The sequence below is a fragment of the Epinephelus moara genome, chromosome 24 (assembly GCF_006386435.1).
Source record: "Epinephelus moara isolate mb chromosome 24, YSFRI_EMoa_1.0, whole genome shotgun sequence".
Taxonomy (NCBI): Eukaryota; Metazoa; Chordata; class Actinopteri; order Perciformes; family Serranidae; genus Epinephelus; species Epinephelus moara.
The window spans coordinates 1,200,946-1,217,707 of NC_065529.1; the positions used below are offsets into that span (position 1 = coordinate 1,200,946).

At 43.1% G+C, this 16,762-nt stretch overlaps 1 protein-coding gene across 1 annotated transcript in view; it reads right to left on the minus strand.

Annotated features, from left to right (window-relative positions):
- The window catches only part of LOC126386441 (C->U-editing enzyme APOBEC-2-like), an 87,332-nt gene extending 71,332 nt beyond the window's left edge, over positions 1 to 16,000 (minus strand). Inside the window, exon 1 of the mRNA XM_050038799.1 lies at positions 15,622 to 16,000. Within this exon, the coding sequence (XP_049894756.1) occupies positions 15,622 to 15,848 (227 nt within the window). The 5' untranslated portion in view covers positions 15,849 to 16,000. The remainder of the gene's footprint in view (positions 1 to 15,621) is intronic.
- Positions 16,001 to 16,762: the final 762 nt, after the last annotated feature.

Below are 16,762 nucleotides of genomic sequence, written 5' to 3' on the forward strand. Positions count from 1 at the left end.
TGTGTCATACTTCTACTGTTATTATACACATATGATTTTTGTCACATATGTATACTATCAGATATTAATATATACTTTCAACATGTTGTACCACAATAGCCAGAATTATAATTATAATATTATTACTTTCATTAATGTTGTTATAAGCTACTGTCATTATCGTCTGTCCTGCATCTCTCTCTGTCTCCCCTTCTGTCTCATTGGGGACTGAGGACAGAGGGATGTTGTATGCTGTAAAGCCCTGTGAGGCAAATTATGATTTGTGATATTGATTGATTGATTGATTGATTGATTGATTGATTGATTGATTGATTGATTGATTGATGTCCTCGTCAGTAGTTTGGTTTTCAGAAGCCATCAAAGTTCTACTCCCAAGTCATGGGTTTATTGCCAAAAATGACCTTGCGTTCCATTGACAGTGCTTGTTTTATCGACATTTCGACTCCTACGAATAGGCTAATTCACACCGTCTACGTGAGCTGGAGGCCGACAGCGAGGGTCCGAGGTCCCGCCCAATGCTGCTTGCAGCTTTAATTAGACTGGTTTTCTGTGACCTAGCTCTTATAAACCAATACAGTCATCTCTCTCTCTCTCTCTCTCTCTCTCTCTCTCTCTCTCTCTCTCTCTCTCTCTCTTTCTAGCTAGTAAATAACTGTTAAACATCAGTATCATTAAATGAATGGAATGGTGTGAATGTGCTATGGGACGTGATGCTTTGAAGCAGCATGGCTGTCTTTTGGCTCCCACCCAGCTAAGCATATATCAGAGCCAGGTACATCCTTTGGGGCAGGCCTTCTGCTGGTCTTGCTCTTTTCCTGCTCCATACTGTTAAACCAGCATGCTTACTTAAACAAGAAAGGTGTTGGGGCAGCATATAAGGATGCCTAATCATTTGCAAGCAGTCAAAGCGACAGCATATTTGAGCTTTTATTTCTTAAAGAAAAAACTAAAATATAGCAATACTGTTTTGCTGCACTACCCCACTACTTTGTGGGCACTTGTTAGCGTCATGTTACACTTCACATAATCTTTTGATTTAGACAAGCCATGAAAAATCATTTAAATATTTTAATTGGGGTCCTGGGGTGAGTGGCTGACAGACTCCAGATCTCACAGGTAGGGGGGTAATAAATCCATCTTGGCTGAGGCTTTTCCCAGGTAATCTGAATGGATCTCTACGACCTCCATAGTAAAAGTGTCAGGACTGAGTGACATTACCCAGTCTAAGTTTCGGGCCTCTCCAGCACTAGGAGAGGAGATGCTTTGACAAGATGACCAAATTCACAGCAGGATGCAGGATACTTGTAGCCTGGTGTTGCCAGACCCAATTCGCAAAAACGCGAACGGGTCTGGACACGGAGTGTACATTTCCTCTATTCCCGAGGGGCGGTATCAACGGCTGTCACTCAAAGTGCCCCTTCACGCAACTGGAAAGACGGAAAACCAATCAGAGTAAACAAAACGTGTGACGTAGGCTAGCACAATGCCACTGTAAACATCCCAAAAAACTGCAGCGGAGATGAGCTGTGATGATGTCTGGGAAAGAGTGTTGCCGTCTTTTGGCAATGTCAGCTGCAGATTTCCTCCTCACTGTGGACTCCAAGTTGCATGGCTGTGATTCCCAGCTTGGTCGCTTCCCTGACCTGCTCCTCCATGAGAGCAACTAGCGGAGAAACAGCAATAGCCGTTTGGTTTTCACTGAATCTCATCTTTTTCCCAATCAATGGAGCCAGCTGGTAAATTATATTTTTTCCAAACCCCGTAGGAACGACGGCAAACACATCCTTTTTTTTAAATAAAAGCTTTCAGTGTAGCCGTTTGTTCTGCTTTTAAAGAAAATGTACATTCCAGTTCGTTCAACACATTTACCATCGCAGTTTCAAAATCAGTATACAAAAGTATAAAATCAGTTTACGAAATGCATTCACTCTGCTCCTTGTCCCTTCTATTCTGATGACGTGCCCGCCCCAAAGCAATAAACGGTTTTGATTCGCCCAGCAAGCTTTAACCGATGCCAGAATGCGCCTTAATGATTGCATGGCCAGACTGATCTGCAGAGCGAAATCAAATATGAGCTCACAAGATCAGGATGGTTCCACCAGGCTAGGATACTTGAGTGACCTCTTGGGTCATTTCAGCTAAGCGGACATGACAAGAACTATAAACAGTAAGTATTAATTTTCCAAATGGAACATAGATAAATCGAAGGAGTCTTATCATTTCATCTCTTCCTCTCAGTGTGGTACATAAACACTCAACCCTGTCCCCCATCAAAAAAGATGAGATTTGCTAGAACTTAGGTTACAAATTACAGATGCATTTCTTAGTGACTTAGGATGATAGTTTGCTTCTTTGTTTGATTTACAGATGCAGCCACTTCAAATTTCCGTTTGGCCCATGGTAGAGACCTGAGCAATCCGTAACAGGTCCCTGTCGCCACCTGGCCGGGCTCGTAGCTCTAATGAGATCCCCCACGATGACGTAGAGGATACGGGGCCGAGTCTGAATATATTGAATATATATTGAATGAACCTTGAATATATTGAACGAAAGTCAGAATATATGGAATGAAATCTGACGTCATCAAGGCACTAGTACCATCTTGTGTTTCCTCTGTATGCTTGTATAAGCTGAACTGCAGGGGATCTCGAAGCAGCAGTGGGCCCCAGAGGAGCGGAATGCAGGCCAACCACATGGTGGACATGCCCTGACGCCTGCAACCACAGCCCCAACTATGGTTAAATAGCCCCACTGCCTTGTGGGTTAGCCTATGGAGGCAAGGCTGAGGGAGCTCACCTTGACAGAAAAGCAGAAGACCTCAACGGCGGAACAGGCGGAGGATGATGGCTGACTCAAGGGGAGCATCACAATGGCTGGAAAGGCGGATGAAGGCTGCAGCAGAGATGGGTCCCAGGTCGTCTTGGACTCCATGCCACTGGATACTGGCCTGGAATTGGCCAAGGGCCGTGCGGTGACTGTCCGTGCACCAGCCGCCCCACGTTAAACAACATCACGCACAGGCGTCCTCCACAATGGGAATCCACCCTACCACCCAGGATCAAAGTCCTATGGTGATCAACAGGTGACGGCGGGGGAAGGATTGTGTAATCTGGAAGCCCCTAGTCATGAGCTGGCACATCAGGCGGTGGGTGCCAGACAGTTGCTGGGCTCTTGGAACAAGGCAGAAGAGTCCTTCGGCAGCTGCACCCATGACTGAGCAGCCCTTTTCAGGATCTGCTCTGCTCACCCCACATGGTCTAGAAAAGGTGCCCTAAAAATAGCCTGCCTCACAGTTCCCGTCTGGATCACCGCGTTCAGAGGGAACACCATACTGCGGTCAGAAGCACAGACAATTTAATTTTGGAGCCTGGAATGTGCGCACCCTTATGGATTGTACCACCAGAGATAGACCTGAGAGACATACGTCCATCATCGCCAGAGAACTGCAGGGATGCCGGATTGACATTGCTGCCCTCTCCGAAACCCGGTGAGCAGATGAAGGGCAACTGAAGGAGGAGAAGGGTGGCTATACTTTCAGTCTGCTGACAAGCCTAGAATCCACAGGGTTGGGTTTGCCATCAACAACCAGCTTGTCAACCACCTCTGTGAACTTCCCGTCAGGATCAATGAGCGCCTCATGACCATCCATCTGGTGCTAGCCAACAACCAGATGGCGACAGTAGTGAGTGCCTATGCCCCTACTCTAGACTCTGACATGGAAGAAAAAGAGGACTTCTATGTCTGCCTTGTGGAAATCCTGTCAAAAATCCCCAGGGAAGACAAGATTATACTTCTTAGAGACTTCAATGCCAGGGTCGGTCGGGACCAACATCTTTGGAGAGGCACTATCGACAAAGAGGGCATTGGGAACACAAACTCCAATGGAGTGCTGCTTCTCAGTAAATGTGTTCAGCACAATCTCATTATCACAAATACTCTCTTCTGCCAGAAAAACAAAGGCATCCTCCAAGGCATCCTGGAGACATCCTCGCTCCAAACAATGGCATTTTATTGATTATGTCATTGTAAGAGCCAGGGACCGCCGTGATGTGAACATTACAAGGGCCATGATAGACTCCGACAACTGTTGGACAGACCACCACCTCATCCAATCCACAATGTCCATCAAACTTAAAAAAAGGAGGAGGATTCAAAAGAAGCAAACCCGGCAAAGACTTAACCTGGATAGCCTGAATAAAGCCACCACCCAGCAGCTACTTCAGGACTCTCTTGGGGAAAGCCTTCAGCAAGAATACCCTAATAACATCAAAGAGCACTGGGGCCTTCTCAAATCCACCATCCTCGCCTCGTGAAACCACCCTTGAGTATAAGTCCAGGAAACATCAAGACTGGTTTGATGAGAATGATACAGAGATACCCCTGCACTCAAAGGATGGGCAGATGCCTCTAAAAGACAATGATTCCATCAATGCACATTAGAAAGAGCACAAAAACTTCTCAATCGCAACAGCTCTGCTGAATCAAACACCGTCAGCCTCATCCCACAGAGTCCCATCAGAAAAGACATGGGCGAACCCCCCACTATAACCAAGGTCCACAATGCCATCAGGAACCTCAAAAACTGGTCCTGATGGGATCTTAAAGGAAGGTGGTCCAAAGCTCTGGCTCCACATCCACCATCCCCTCCTCAAGGTCTGGGAAAGAGAAGAGCTTCCCTCTGAGCTTAGGGATGCCCAAATTATAACCATATTCAAGAAAGGGGACTGAAGGCTGAATGTGGAAACTACAGGGGCATCTCACTCCTGTCAACAACAGGCAAATTCCTTGCTCGTGTTCTCGCCAACCCCCTTCTACTACTGTCTGAAGACGTACTCCCTGAATCTCAGTGCGGCTTTCGCCCATCAAGAGGAACAACAGACATGATCTTTACTGCACGCCAATTACAGGAAAAATACCGGGAACAAGGACTGCCCCTGTACATGGCCTTCATAGACCTAACAGAGGCCTTTGACTCAGTGGATTGTCAGGCACTGTGGAGCATTCTGTCAAGGTACGGCTGCTCTGATAAATACATCCGTATACTCAGGCTACTGCATGACGGCATGTCAGCCACAGTGCTCAGCAACAGCGGCTCTGAATCTAAGCCTTTCAGCGTGGAAACTGGGGTTAAACAGGGGTGCATCATTGCATCCACTCTGTTTGCCGTCTTCATTGCAGCTATACTACATCTTATTGGACAAGAGCTGCCCCAGGGGATCCCAAATCTCTACAGAACTGATGGCAGGCTCTTCAACCTTAACAGATTCAAAGCCAAGAGTAAGGTCAAGCATTCCACCATCATGGAGCTGCAGTATGCAGATGATAATGCCATTGCAGCGCACACCTTAGAAGACCTCCAGGACATTCTGAATGCCTCTGCCAAGGCATATAGAGCCCTGGGCTTGGCCCTGAACATCAAAAAGACCCAGGTTCTATATCAACCACCACGTAATAAGCCATCTTCTCAGCCTGCCATAGAAGTTGACAACATCACACTGGAGAATGTGGACTACTTCCTCAACCTTGGCAGCCTTCTCTCCTCCAGAGCTGACATAGAATCTGAAGTTAACCATCGTCTGAGCTGTGCCAGTAGAGTATATGCCAGACTCCGGACCAGAGTCTTTGACGATGGAGACGATATATATATATATATATATATACATATATATATATGTGTGTGTGTGTGTGTGTGTGTAGATAGATAGATAGATAGATATATAGATATATATCATATAGCATATATGTATATATAGCATGTATATATGTATATATATATAAAATACCATTATTATGGCTATATAAATGTAATTTATGGTGCTGTTAGATTGCTGTTAGACCACCCCACTCCGTTTACAGACTGTACGAAAGACAAGAGGATTTTTTTTAACCTCAGTGAAAATGTTGTTTTTCAAATATGGACTGAAGCAGAATCTTTCGTTAGATAAAAACACCTTGTGAATATTGGAAATGATTACATAGATCTTTTCTTTTTAATTATTATTTTGATGTTCGGACTGTACAAGCTCTGCACACGCTCTGCCTGCTGCACGCAGCATGCCTTCACAGCTTTACGTCATTGATCTGTCGCTGTCAGTCTAAACAGATTCATGGAAGCGATATTTCACAAAGCGCCGCTCATTCAGTTGTTTTACATAGTGTGAAAATGACTCCTCGGCTCTTCTATTTATCACATGATTAGCATTATGTTGTACCCTTTTTTCCTACTGAGTGATGGCGAGTGGCCATCTGAACAGGATTCCCGGCCCCCACACTGTGTTTGCAGCACTTGTCTGAGCAGCTCAATAATACCAATAATATGTATATCTTATTGTGGCTATGCAGTATTTATATATATATTTAATTTATGGTGCTGTTAGACCACCTTGCCAGGTGCATGCCTCCGCTTAAAATATGTGCGAAAGCCTACAGCAAACTCTTATTTTTTTGTGTGCGTATTTTAATACTTAATTACTCCATGGCATTAATCATGATAGGGAGGAGAGAAAGGTTCTGGTTTTGTGGGGTTTTTAAATCTGAAGCCTGCAGTGCACCTTATAAGCTTCAATTTAAAATTTAAGTGTGTTTTGGTCTTTAAGGAAACTGTAGAATCTTTAATATTCTCCACACATGCATGAATTAGACGCTAATGATGTGTTTGGGCTCCTCACCCCCCAACAACCATAGCCCTTCTTTAGCAAGATTGTATTGTATTGTTATCTACTGTTGTTTTTATACCCCTCTAAACAAAATAAGACAGAAAAGATAAGGTCACTGTTCATGTTTTATTATAATAGCATAACACAATCACGGATAGCAGAAGCCAAGATGGGGCATGTCTGGGTCAGTCTTGCAGGCACTCCTCGGTCTCTCATTGATCCGATAAAAGAATACATAAGTATTCTTGCGTTTATGTTTTTTTATTTTGAAAAATGATCAGTTACATGAAATAATTGGGAGAAAAAACAATGTCACAAAGATCATAACAATAAGTGCACTTATTGTGCGCCTTACCGCTGATGTCTGAACAGCCTCATGGAAGCAACATTTTACAAATCTTCATATTTTAAACTAACAAATTGGTTAGTTTAAAATATGAAGAATTGTAAAATGTCACTTCCATGAGGCTGTTCAGTCAGTCAGTGAGAGATCACAAGCTGAAATTGGCATTTCATCCTCACATGCAGCCGCAACGAAGGTCAAGCTGCACGTAGCCTGCAGAGTTTAACTGAAAAGGAGCATGGTACTTTCACTGCACGCAACATGATGTGGTCCTGTTTATCTTGGAAGGTGCGAGAGCTCAATCACATATTCAGCATTACGATGAACCTTTTCGGTCCTTCTGAATAGTCGAGTGTGCCATCTGAATAGGTTTCCCAGTCACTCAGATCATCACACTGAGTGGGCTGTACGAACTTTTGATGCAAACATTGAACAACACATCGTCACTGTCGATGTTTGTACTACCTCATAAAAGTGACATTTTACAATCCTTCACATTATAAACTAAGAAAATGATATTGTCTCTTAATTAATATCAATGTTATTTTAAAATTTAAGTCTCTCAATGAGCAACTTTTTCAAAATGATTTAAGTAATTATTTTCAGGCACCAAGTTATTTTCAGAGCGTTTCTCATTATTCTGAGAGACTAACTCAATATTTTCAGATAGGGGAGACCTGGGCCAATTATAACAAAATTTTAGGTTTTCCTTAATAACTAAAGTGTTTATAACACTGATGCTACAGCAGATAAAGGTGGTCATTTTAATAACTTAAATGCCATTGGCAGGCTTCCGGTCGGCTTTCGGAAGGCCTGGGAAATTTGAAGTGGCTGCATCTGTAAGTGCCTAGTCATGGTGTGGTGCTGACTCCCCATCTGATTAATTCCCAGGTGAGGCTGGACCTGTCACCCCTTTGGCCTCCGGTTGAACTGGACCCTCTACAGTTTGCCTAACAGACAAATGTGAGAGGGAAAGATACCATCATCTCCCTGCTTCATCGTGCCTAAGCTCAAATAGACAGGCCAGGTAGCACTGTGAGAGTTATATTCTTTGACTTCTCCAGTGAGTTCAATCCCCCTCTAGTTAGCCTTGCTGGGGAGGAGACGATGTCCTGGGTCATGGATTATTCAACTGGTCAGCCACAGAATGTTAGACTGCAGGGCTGCATGTCTGACACTGTGGTGAGCAACATGGGGACCCCACAGACAAATGCCCTGCACCCTTTCTGTTCACCCTCTACCCTTGGACATCACCTACAACTGCAAGACCTGCCACCAATAGAAGTTCTCCAATGACTCTGCAATCATAGGCTGCATCTTTGAGGGAAAAGGGGCAGAGTACAGGGATGCTGTGGACTCCTTCATTGAGAGGTGTGGGCTGAGCTGCAGCTGAACACCAAACACCAAGACTGAGGTGTTGGTGGTGGACTTCAGTAAGCTGAAAACACCCCCTACACCTATCTTTATTCAAGAGGTTAATGGGCAGTGACAACAAGTACCTCAGAAACAAGCTGGACCATGGAAGGAACACCAAGGCTGCGTACATGAAGGGCTAGAGCAAACTTTACTTTCTACGGAAGCTCTGGTCATTCAGTGTCTGCAGTGCAATGTTGAGGATGCTCTACCAGTCACTGGTAGTGAGTGGTGCACTGGGGCAGGAGGGTGAGGGCAGTCAGTGCCAACAGACTATCAAGCTCATCTGGAAGGCTGGTGCCTTCCACAATCGACAATGTGCAGGTCATGCACGAGCGCACCTTCGGCAGCAGACTGTTGCCACCATGATGCACAACAGAACACCACCACAATGCTTCCTTTCAGTGGCTATCAGACTTGACAACACTTCCGCCTCATGTGTGGGAATGGACAGCAGAGACATGGGATGCTGAAGAGGCTCCAGTCTCCATCTCAGTTGTTCTCTCTGAATTAATGTCTTTCATGGATAACATTGGTTTATTTTATCATTACAACGCAACTCCTTACAACTGATTTAGTGATATGATGGGACATTATGTGCAATAATGGGACATTAAGTGCAATATCCTAGACATAATCATGAACATTCTGTGTTGTGATTTTGATTTTATTTTTTATTTTATTTCTGTTATGCATACAAACACATGCCTAACCCTCCTGGGTTCATAAGACGCCATTACAAAAACAATAACATTGCAGTGGACAATCAAAATATGTATTATGTCACTGTTCTCTAAACAAAATACTTTGCTTTCTATCCCAGGACCGGCAAACAAAAAAGGTTCACCTTCTAAAACATAACCCAGACTTTTCATGGTCAAAAAAAAGAACAACCACAAAAAAACAAAACAAAACATAAATCAAGATAATTTTACTGATAAGTGCATCCCTCGTGTCTCTGTATGCAAAACGTGTAAAGTTCAGACCAAAGATTCACGATGAGACAAAACCGCTTTCGAATGTTGCTGAGAAAAGTTGCAACCTTATGAACTGCCCGGTCTGAGCTCAACTCAAACCAGCTGATGGTGTCACCTGCAAGTCAGCTGGTCAAATTGTTGGCAGCTGGTTTTAGAACGTAGAGTATGTCACCTGTTTCAACAGCCAATCAGCTTGTAGTAAAGTCTGATGGTCAAGTCAAAATTACCCCAGATGGTGTGTCTGCTTACTGCAGCAGGTGCTCTGTACCCAGGTCCAGTGGGTTGCTATTTTGATAAATACAGTCCATCTGGTGCTCGTTTTGTTTCTGTTTTTGGCTGTTTCATCACTACTACCAGTGGAACTGTAGGTGGTAACCCACTATCACTCGTTCATATTTTAAGAAGCTACAAATTATATTCAGCCACAAAATGAACCTGAAAAGCTGGAAATCAGAATGTAAGTACAGAGAGTTGTTGCATAGAGATGATTCACCGTCTCATCTTGTTGCATTGGTGTGAACTGGCAGGTGTTTAGAACGTTGCAGAGCGGCACATCGCAAGTAATTGCTTGTTTCAACTCATCTCATTGCATATCTCTAGTCTGAACTAAGCTTTACACAACAAACAAATTTGTCCTCCACTGGAGTGGGATTAAACCCCCCAGTCTCTAATGATAATGGTACCATTTCTGAGTGCAACTATGCACATACAGATCTTTGTCTTATGTTTAAATTAGACTTCACATAAGGTTCCACACTGTAGCTATTCTTTATGAGACAAGAAGTTCATAATTTTAGTTTATACCATCAATCAACAGACCATTTTTCTCTAAACATGAGAAACATTTTACTCATAATCTCCTTCATATTATAAAGTAACCTGTTATGAAGAATAAATGACAAGTTGTTCAGATGAAATAAGAATTTCAACTCATTATCCCAGGGGTGACAGTGGGAGAAGTCCCAATCATATATTTTTTTAGTGAGTCTCATGGTCTCGTGCAAGCGCACACACGTGAGCGCAGTGTACAGAGAGGCAGTTAGAGCTACAGACTACAATGAGGCTAAAAACAGAGTTCGAATGACGTTTTTCCAAACAACTTTTTATGTCGGAGCTTCACGACACTTGGATCACTATGGACAAGCAGTATGGAGATATTTTGTGGTTTCAATTAGGTGTTTTTGGACGTTTGAATCTGGGGCGCCATCAGCCTGCATTAGGTGGAGCTGTGTTGCTACCCCCTCTCCCCTGGGATGTGAGGACTCTAAAACTTCACCTGAGCCTTCCTCGGCATATGGGTGAGTAGATAATGGCTGAGTTTTCATTTTTGGGGGCACTATCCCTTTAAGTGTGGGTGAGAGGAGCGGAGAGGACCGGCGATGGTAACGTAACCTGGGCTTGTAACTATAATCTAATTACTATTACTAATTAATTTCTCCTATTTTTTTCAAATTATAACGCGTTACATTACCCTGTTACTAAGCCTCAGCTTGGAAAATTGAATGGTCCTGAAACTGCAGCCTCTGGTACTGCAGCTTCACCTTACTCCCACCTGCGTGTGCAGGATGATGTCATAATGATGTCATATAACACCCCTCGTGGGGAGGCACTCATGTGATTGGCTGTAAAGAAGTGAGACATCTGACTGGCTGCAGACAATCCCCTCTTACACTGAAAAAATGGGAAATAGCAGGCCTTTCAATTTACAAAAATGAAGTACATATAAGTAACACAATTAATTTATATTCCTCTTGTGAACATGATTTCATCAATTAAACTCCAGGTGTTTATTGCTAATGTTTAATGCACACGATTATCTTGTGGTAACTGAATGTGACTGTGATGACCGTGCATCATAGCGAGAATCCACACGTATCACATGAAACAGCGGGACCGTAGCTTTCCGACAAGACCAAGCACTTGTCGGCAGTCCAGTGTTTTCACAGTGAAAAAAAAGATAAATTTACACTAAAATTGTATAACAAAGCTTTCATACAGCTTTGCACACGTGTTACTCTTGGATGGATTACTCACGAATGCAGGCTCGCACATAAATGCCACACATATCACAAGAAAGTGCAGGATCACAGCTTTCCAGTGATACCACACACACCTTTGCGTACCCAGACAACTGAGGCCTAATTATGCATGCCTGACAGGGCAGTAGTCACCATATACATTGAGGGGGACATGCCTCCCCCCCATGCCCAAAATTTCCCTCCAATATATAACTGAAACTGAAAAACAACAACAAAAAAATGTTCAGGTCAGGTCAAAGAGCAGTAAGGAGCACAGAGAAGTGAGTCAAGATCATGTTGACAAGAAAATGTCCAGAATAATTCTGTTGCACCAAAACTTTAAACTCCAATTTAAAATTTCTGAGATGGATTCAGGAAAACAATCAAGTTCCTCGAAGAAAGTTGAGCGACAGACTCAACCCACTTGACTTTTATGATGAGGTGGAATTTGTGTTAAGATGCCGGTTCACTAAGGAAACTGCTTTGGAGCTGAACAGGAAGATTGAGTTAACTGTCAAACATGGCAGTGACTCAGCTGTACCACAGACGCTCCAGCTCCTGATGGCCCTGAGATTTTATGCCAAAATATTGTTACTCCGACCTCATCACGTCAGTGTTTGGTCATAGACTTTCCACACTGACATATGATGTGCAAAGTACCCTGGGTGTGTAGGTTGTTGGCGTTCTGGGACGCCTTATCAACTTCGGCCTGTTACATGCATTGTCTGTTTTCAAAATACACTTCTGTTTTCACAGGAAAGTCACAGTTTTCACAGTTTGCATACAGTGTCTTTCAAAATAAACGCACTACATCAGTACAACACTATGAACTGACATGTTTTTCCTGTGGTTAGGTTTAGCCAACACACGCAAGTAACTGGATTTAGGCTACAAAGCATGTGGATGGGTTAAGGAAAAAAAGAACAGGGCATATCAATGTTCCCGCTTCTTTTCCTTTGTCTTTGTCCTGACCACATGGTCAAGCAAACTTCCCCCGATCTGAAGCCATCTTTGATTCAGCCATCTTGTAGTTCTCTATTGTCAGCTATTTTGTTTTGTAGGTCAGACAGCCTTTGTTTCACACACACACCTTTTGTCTCTCTCTTCAACCAGCATTTGTCACAAGTCAGCCAACGTGGTTGTGTTGGTCACTCTGGCACGACCAGCATGCCCAAGCTGACCCCACAAGTGTTCAATGGGGTTGAGGTCAGGACTGCTGACAGGCCATTCCATCCTCTCCACTCCCAAATTCTGGAGGTAGTGTCTGATAAACCCCGCAATGTGGGGGCAAGGGTTGTCATCTTGGAGGGTAGAGTTCGGTCCCAGACTGTGGAGATAGGGGATTGCCACTGGTTGCAGAATTTCATCTCGATATCTCTCTGCATTGAGATTGCCTCCATGATGACAAGCCTCGTTTTCCAGTGAGGGAGATGCCACCCCACACCATCACACTGCCTCCACCAAAAGATGTTACTCTATCAGTGCAGCAATCAGCAATGCGTTCTCCACGACTTCTTCACACTTACCCTACGATCCAACTGCCGTAGCTAGAATCTGGACTCATCGCTAAACATAACATTCCTCCACATGTTTTAGTGCACGTGTTGCCAACACCAGCGCAAATGGGCCTGATGGTGAAGGGCAGTCATGGCAGGCCTCCTGGCAGTCCTATGAGACCAGAGATTGGCTGCGTGCAGTCTGTTCTGGATTGTCTGGGCAGAGAGCCGTCGGCCATATTGCCCTGCAAACCTTGACGGCAAATCTGTAGAAGATTGCCTGCAGTTCCTAAGTGCTGACAGGATGAGGAAACGGTCTTCTTGGGACGCCCACTTTGCGGCCTGTCTCTGGCATCCCCTGTTATATGGAACTTGGCCTTCAGTTTGTAGATTGTACTAGGGCTCACTCCAAATAATGCCGCAACTTGGTTTTGTGGAACACCAGCTTGAAGTTGCCCTATCGCACGGGCCCTATCCAGATCAGGCATGCCAATTCTTGGAGCAGACACCAACTGACCACTGTAGCAGGGCTACCAAACACAAATTTCCGTACTTTTTGTGATTAGTTTAGTTAGTTCGAATTTGTGTGTTTTGTTGCTTTACTTTCTTTATGAATAAATATATTTGGATTCATACCTGCTGTCTGTTTAATATTGCACAAGGGTGAATGAATAGTCATCCTCTGTTATGTCAGGAATTCTGAAATCCTTTGGCCATTACTATTAATACGGTTATGGTTATTAATTTTGCTATTAATCAAAATTCCAAATTGATAGTTAAGTGAACTTTTTGAGACTCATATCATTAACTAGCTATCATTTTCAAATTTTTCGGGAATGGTGCCCAACAAGGTGATTTAATGTGAATTATAAGTCAATAAGTCACATTATTTAACATAAATAATAATAATTATTAAAAAATTATTAATTATTCCCAGTAGCCATTTTGATACCTTAATTGGAGTTTAGTTACGAGGTCAGCCCCGTATTAAAGCTGAGATCCCAACAATGGTCACCCTACATTAATAACAAGGATCTTCTGTCAATTACATACAGAACCTTTAATCATTTTGGATACTACTACTACTACTACACGAAAATAACAGACTGTGTAGTGTGTAGAATAGCTGACACCTTTTGTTTATGTTGTTCACTTAACCAATTAAAATGGTGGCCACAACTGCAAAAATCACCAAACAGGAATTTAAAGACAATTATTATGTTGAAAAAGTACTATTAAACAGCATAATTCACACACTACTGTACCTGTAGGACAACCTGGGATAATGTGAGTCTCTGTCAAACTGTCAAACTAGGCAGCACTGATCAAATATGGATAAAGATTCTGTTACTGCATTCCTCACCTCAAATGGTTTCAGAAACATATTTAGCCATTAAATGAGAAAGTTGTTCCAGCTGGTGGGCAGTGCTTGGTACTCCATTTAACTGTGTCCAACATGGCATGACAAACTTTTTTACAGCTAAACAGTATGTTTCTGAAAACATTTGAGGAAAGGAAAAGACAATTCAGTAACAGAATCTTGTTTCATGTTGGATCAGCGCTGCTGAAATGAGTTAGCGAGTGTTCCCTTGTCTTGAAGTTGTCTGAAATAAGGTCTGTGGTTAACACGAGTTGAAGAGACTTTCACATTTTGTTCTCCAATATAAAATACATCAGTAAATACCCCACTGTGAACTTTGAGGCTTCTATGTGTCTTAAAAAAGGCAGTTGCGGGTGCCCTCTTGCTCATCTGGTAGAGCAGATGCCCAGTGCACCAAGGCTGCGTCCTTGCTGCAGCAGCTGAGTGCTGAGTGCTGAGTGCTCCTTCAGCCATTTACACAGCTTGAAGACATATCTGAGGAATACAATGACTGACAAATGACTGAGTGGACTAGCACTAATGAACATCCATCATGATATTGAAATTGATGCTGAGGCCGTTCTGCAGGAGTTCAATGCAACAGGGAGATGCAGAATGAACTTCAAATAGGTAAGTATACTTCTTAATTTTCTCATCTGGCCTTTTTTATTGTTAATCTTAGCAGCTTGGTTTGGGCTTCATGTTACATATTGTTGCTGTATATTTTTTATACCTACTGTTAAAGTTGTTGCTGTGTGATGGCAGCTGCAAAAATCAGGGAATCTGTTTTCTGCGAAATGCCTGTTTCTCTGAGCCGTATTCAGTGCATTATATGTATTCTATTATTTTGCCTGCTTGTTGTTGTGAGGTCTGTTGGCTTGTCTTTGAAAAGCACATGGTAGGCTAATCAGAGTTTTATGGTGGAGTTTTAATGCAAATCTCTTGCTTGCTCACTGAGTAGACTGCCTATGTCCATGCGTGGGAACCTATGTGTTAAAGGTACCCTACAAGTGGGCGGTCGGTTCCTGTGCATACTATGAAATATAATCCTGCCGGCGCCACTGGTGTCACACATCTCAAATGTTTCCACCTTGGGCATGATAAGGTTAAAATTAACCACTAAATGTCAGACAGTTCACTCAGCTTAACTCTCAGTGCTTCTCAATGTAAGCTTATGGGATTAGTGGATCCCCTCTGCAGCTCAGTAATGTTATTAGAGACTCAGATTCAGATAGAATAAAGGCATCACCAGCCAAAGACAAACTGAATAAAGCAGATTAAGAATGAGGATGAGGTAAGTAATCAATGCACAGGCTCTTAAACTGTTTCATGAACCATACTTGGTGATAACAACCTACCCACTGATGATTTCAAATGGAGGTAGTTCCATTGGCTCCACCTGAAAATCTCCATTCGGACTGTTAGCCACTGCACCATTGGTGGCCGCAGCCTCAGCTGATGGGACCTCTCCATTATCCACTGCCTGCTCTCCCTGCTGTCCTTCATTCTTCACCTCCTTTACATCCTTGCTCATTTCAGCAGACTCATTTTCTCTTCTTGTTAGCATACGACTCTTTTCAGCCATGGTGAAAGAATGACCGTTGAGAGAATTTGTGGCTTCCGAAAGAATTAAGGTAAAAAAGATAAGGTGTAGATAAAGACAGGAGGTAAGGACTGAAGACCTGAAACAAAACTACTAAAGAGAAGACAAGCAGAAAGAAAGGGAGACCAAGTGAGGGGGAGGAGTGGAATGGTAGGGAAGGCTGGGGAGCGGAGAGGAAGGAAGTTGTGCAAGAAACTANCACAAGTGATAGCCAATCAACACTGATGCCTGTGCATGCTTTCACATCATGTCACATTGAGACACAGAGCTCAGACGACCAGGAGAGGCTCTGGTAAGTCAGCGGTAATTTTGAAGGTAAGGTAACAGAAACCAGACAGAAACGAAAGCTTAAATAAAAGTCCTCTATGCTGAAGTTTTAAAATCACCACCACAATGTTATACAATGAGAGAGAGAGAGAGAGAGAGAGAGAGAGAGAGAGAGAGAGAGAGAGAGAGAGATGCTAGGATAAGACCATGGGGGTCATAGGTTTGTCCATAAGCCAGGCTGAAAGGTTATTTACACTTTGGCAGTTTTCTGTCACATATCTCACTGTTAAAAATAATTAGTAAATAAATAAAACCAGCAAAAAAATAAATAATCAAATTGCTTTCAAAAGTGAGTTTTCACTTCCAAAAATGTGATTTAACAGGCTGTAATATGGAATGTGGATACCTGTTATTGTTTTCATGAATTCATAAAAATAGATTCAAAGATGCTGTATTACAACTGAGGATACAATATGGTGTATAAGCAGCTTCAATCTAAAAATATTAGTGGTGACACTAGCCTTTAAAGGCTGATATGGGTTAAACCATGTTAGATGCAGGCAGCTGCAGCTCACAGATCAGGCACATCTATTTAAAGACCCTGAGGGGGAGGTGGGGGGCAGGGCCCC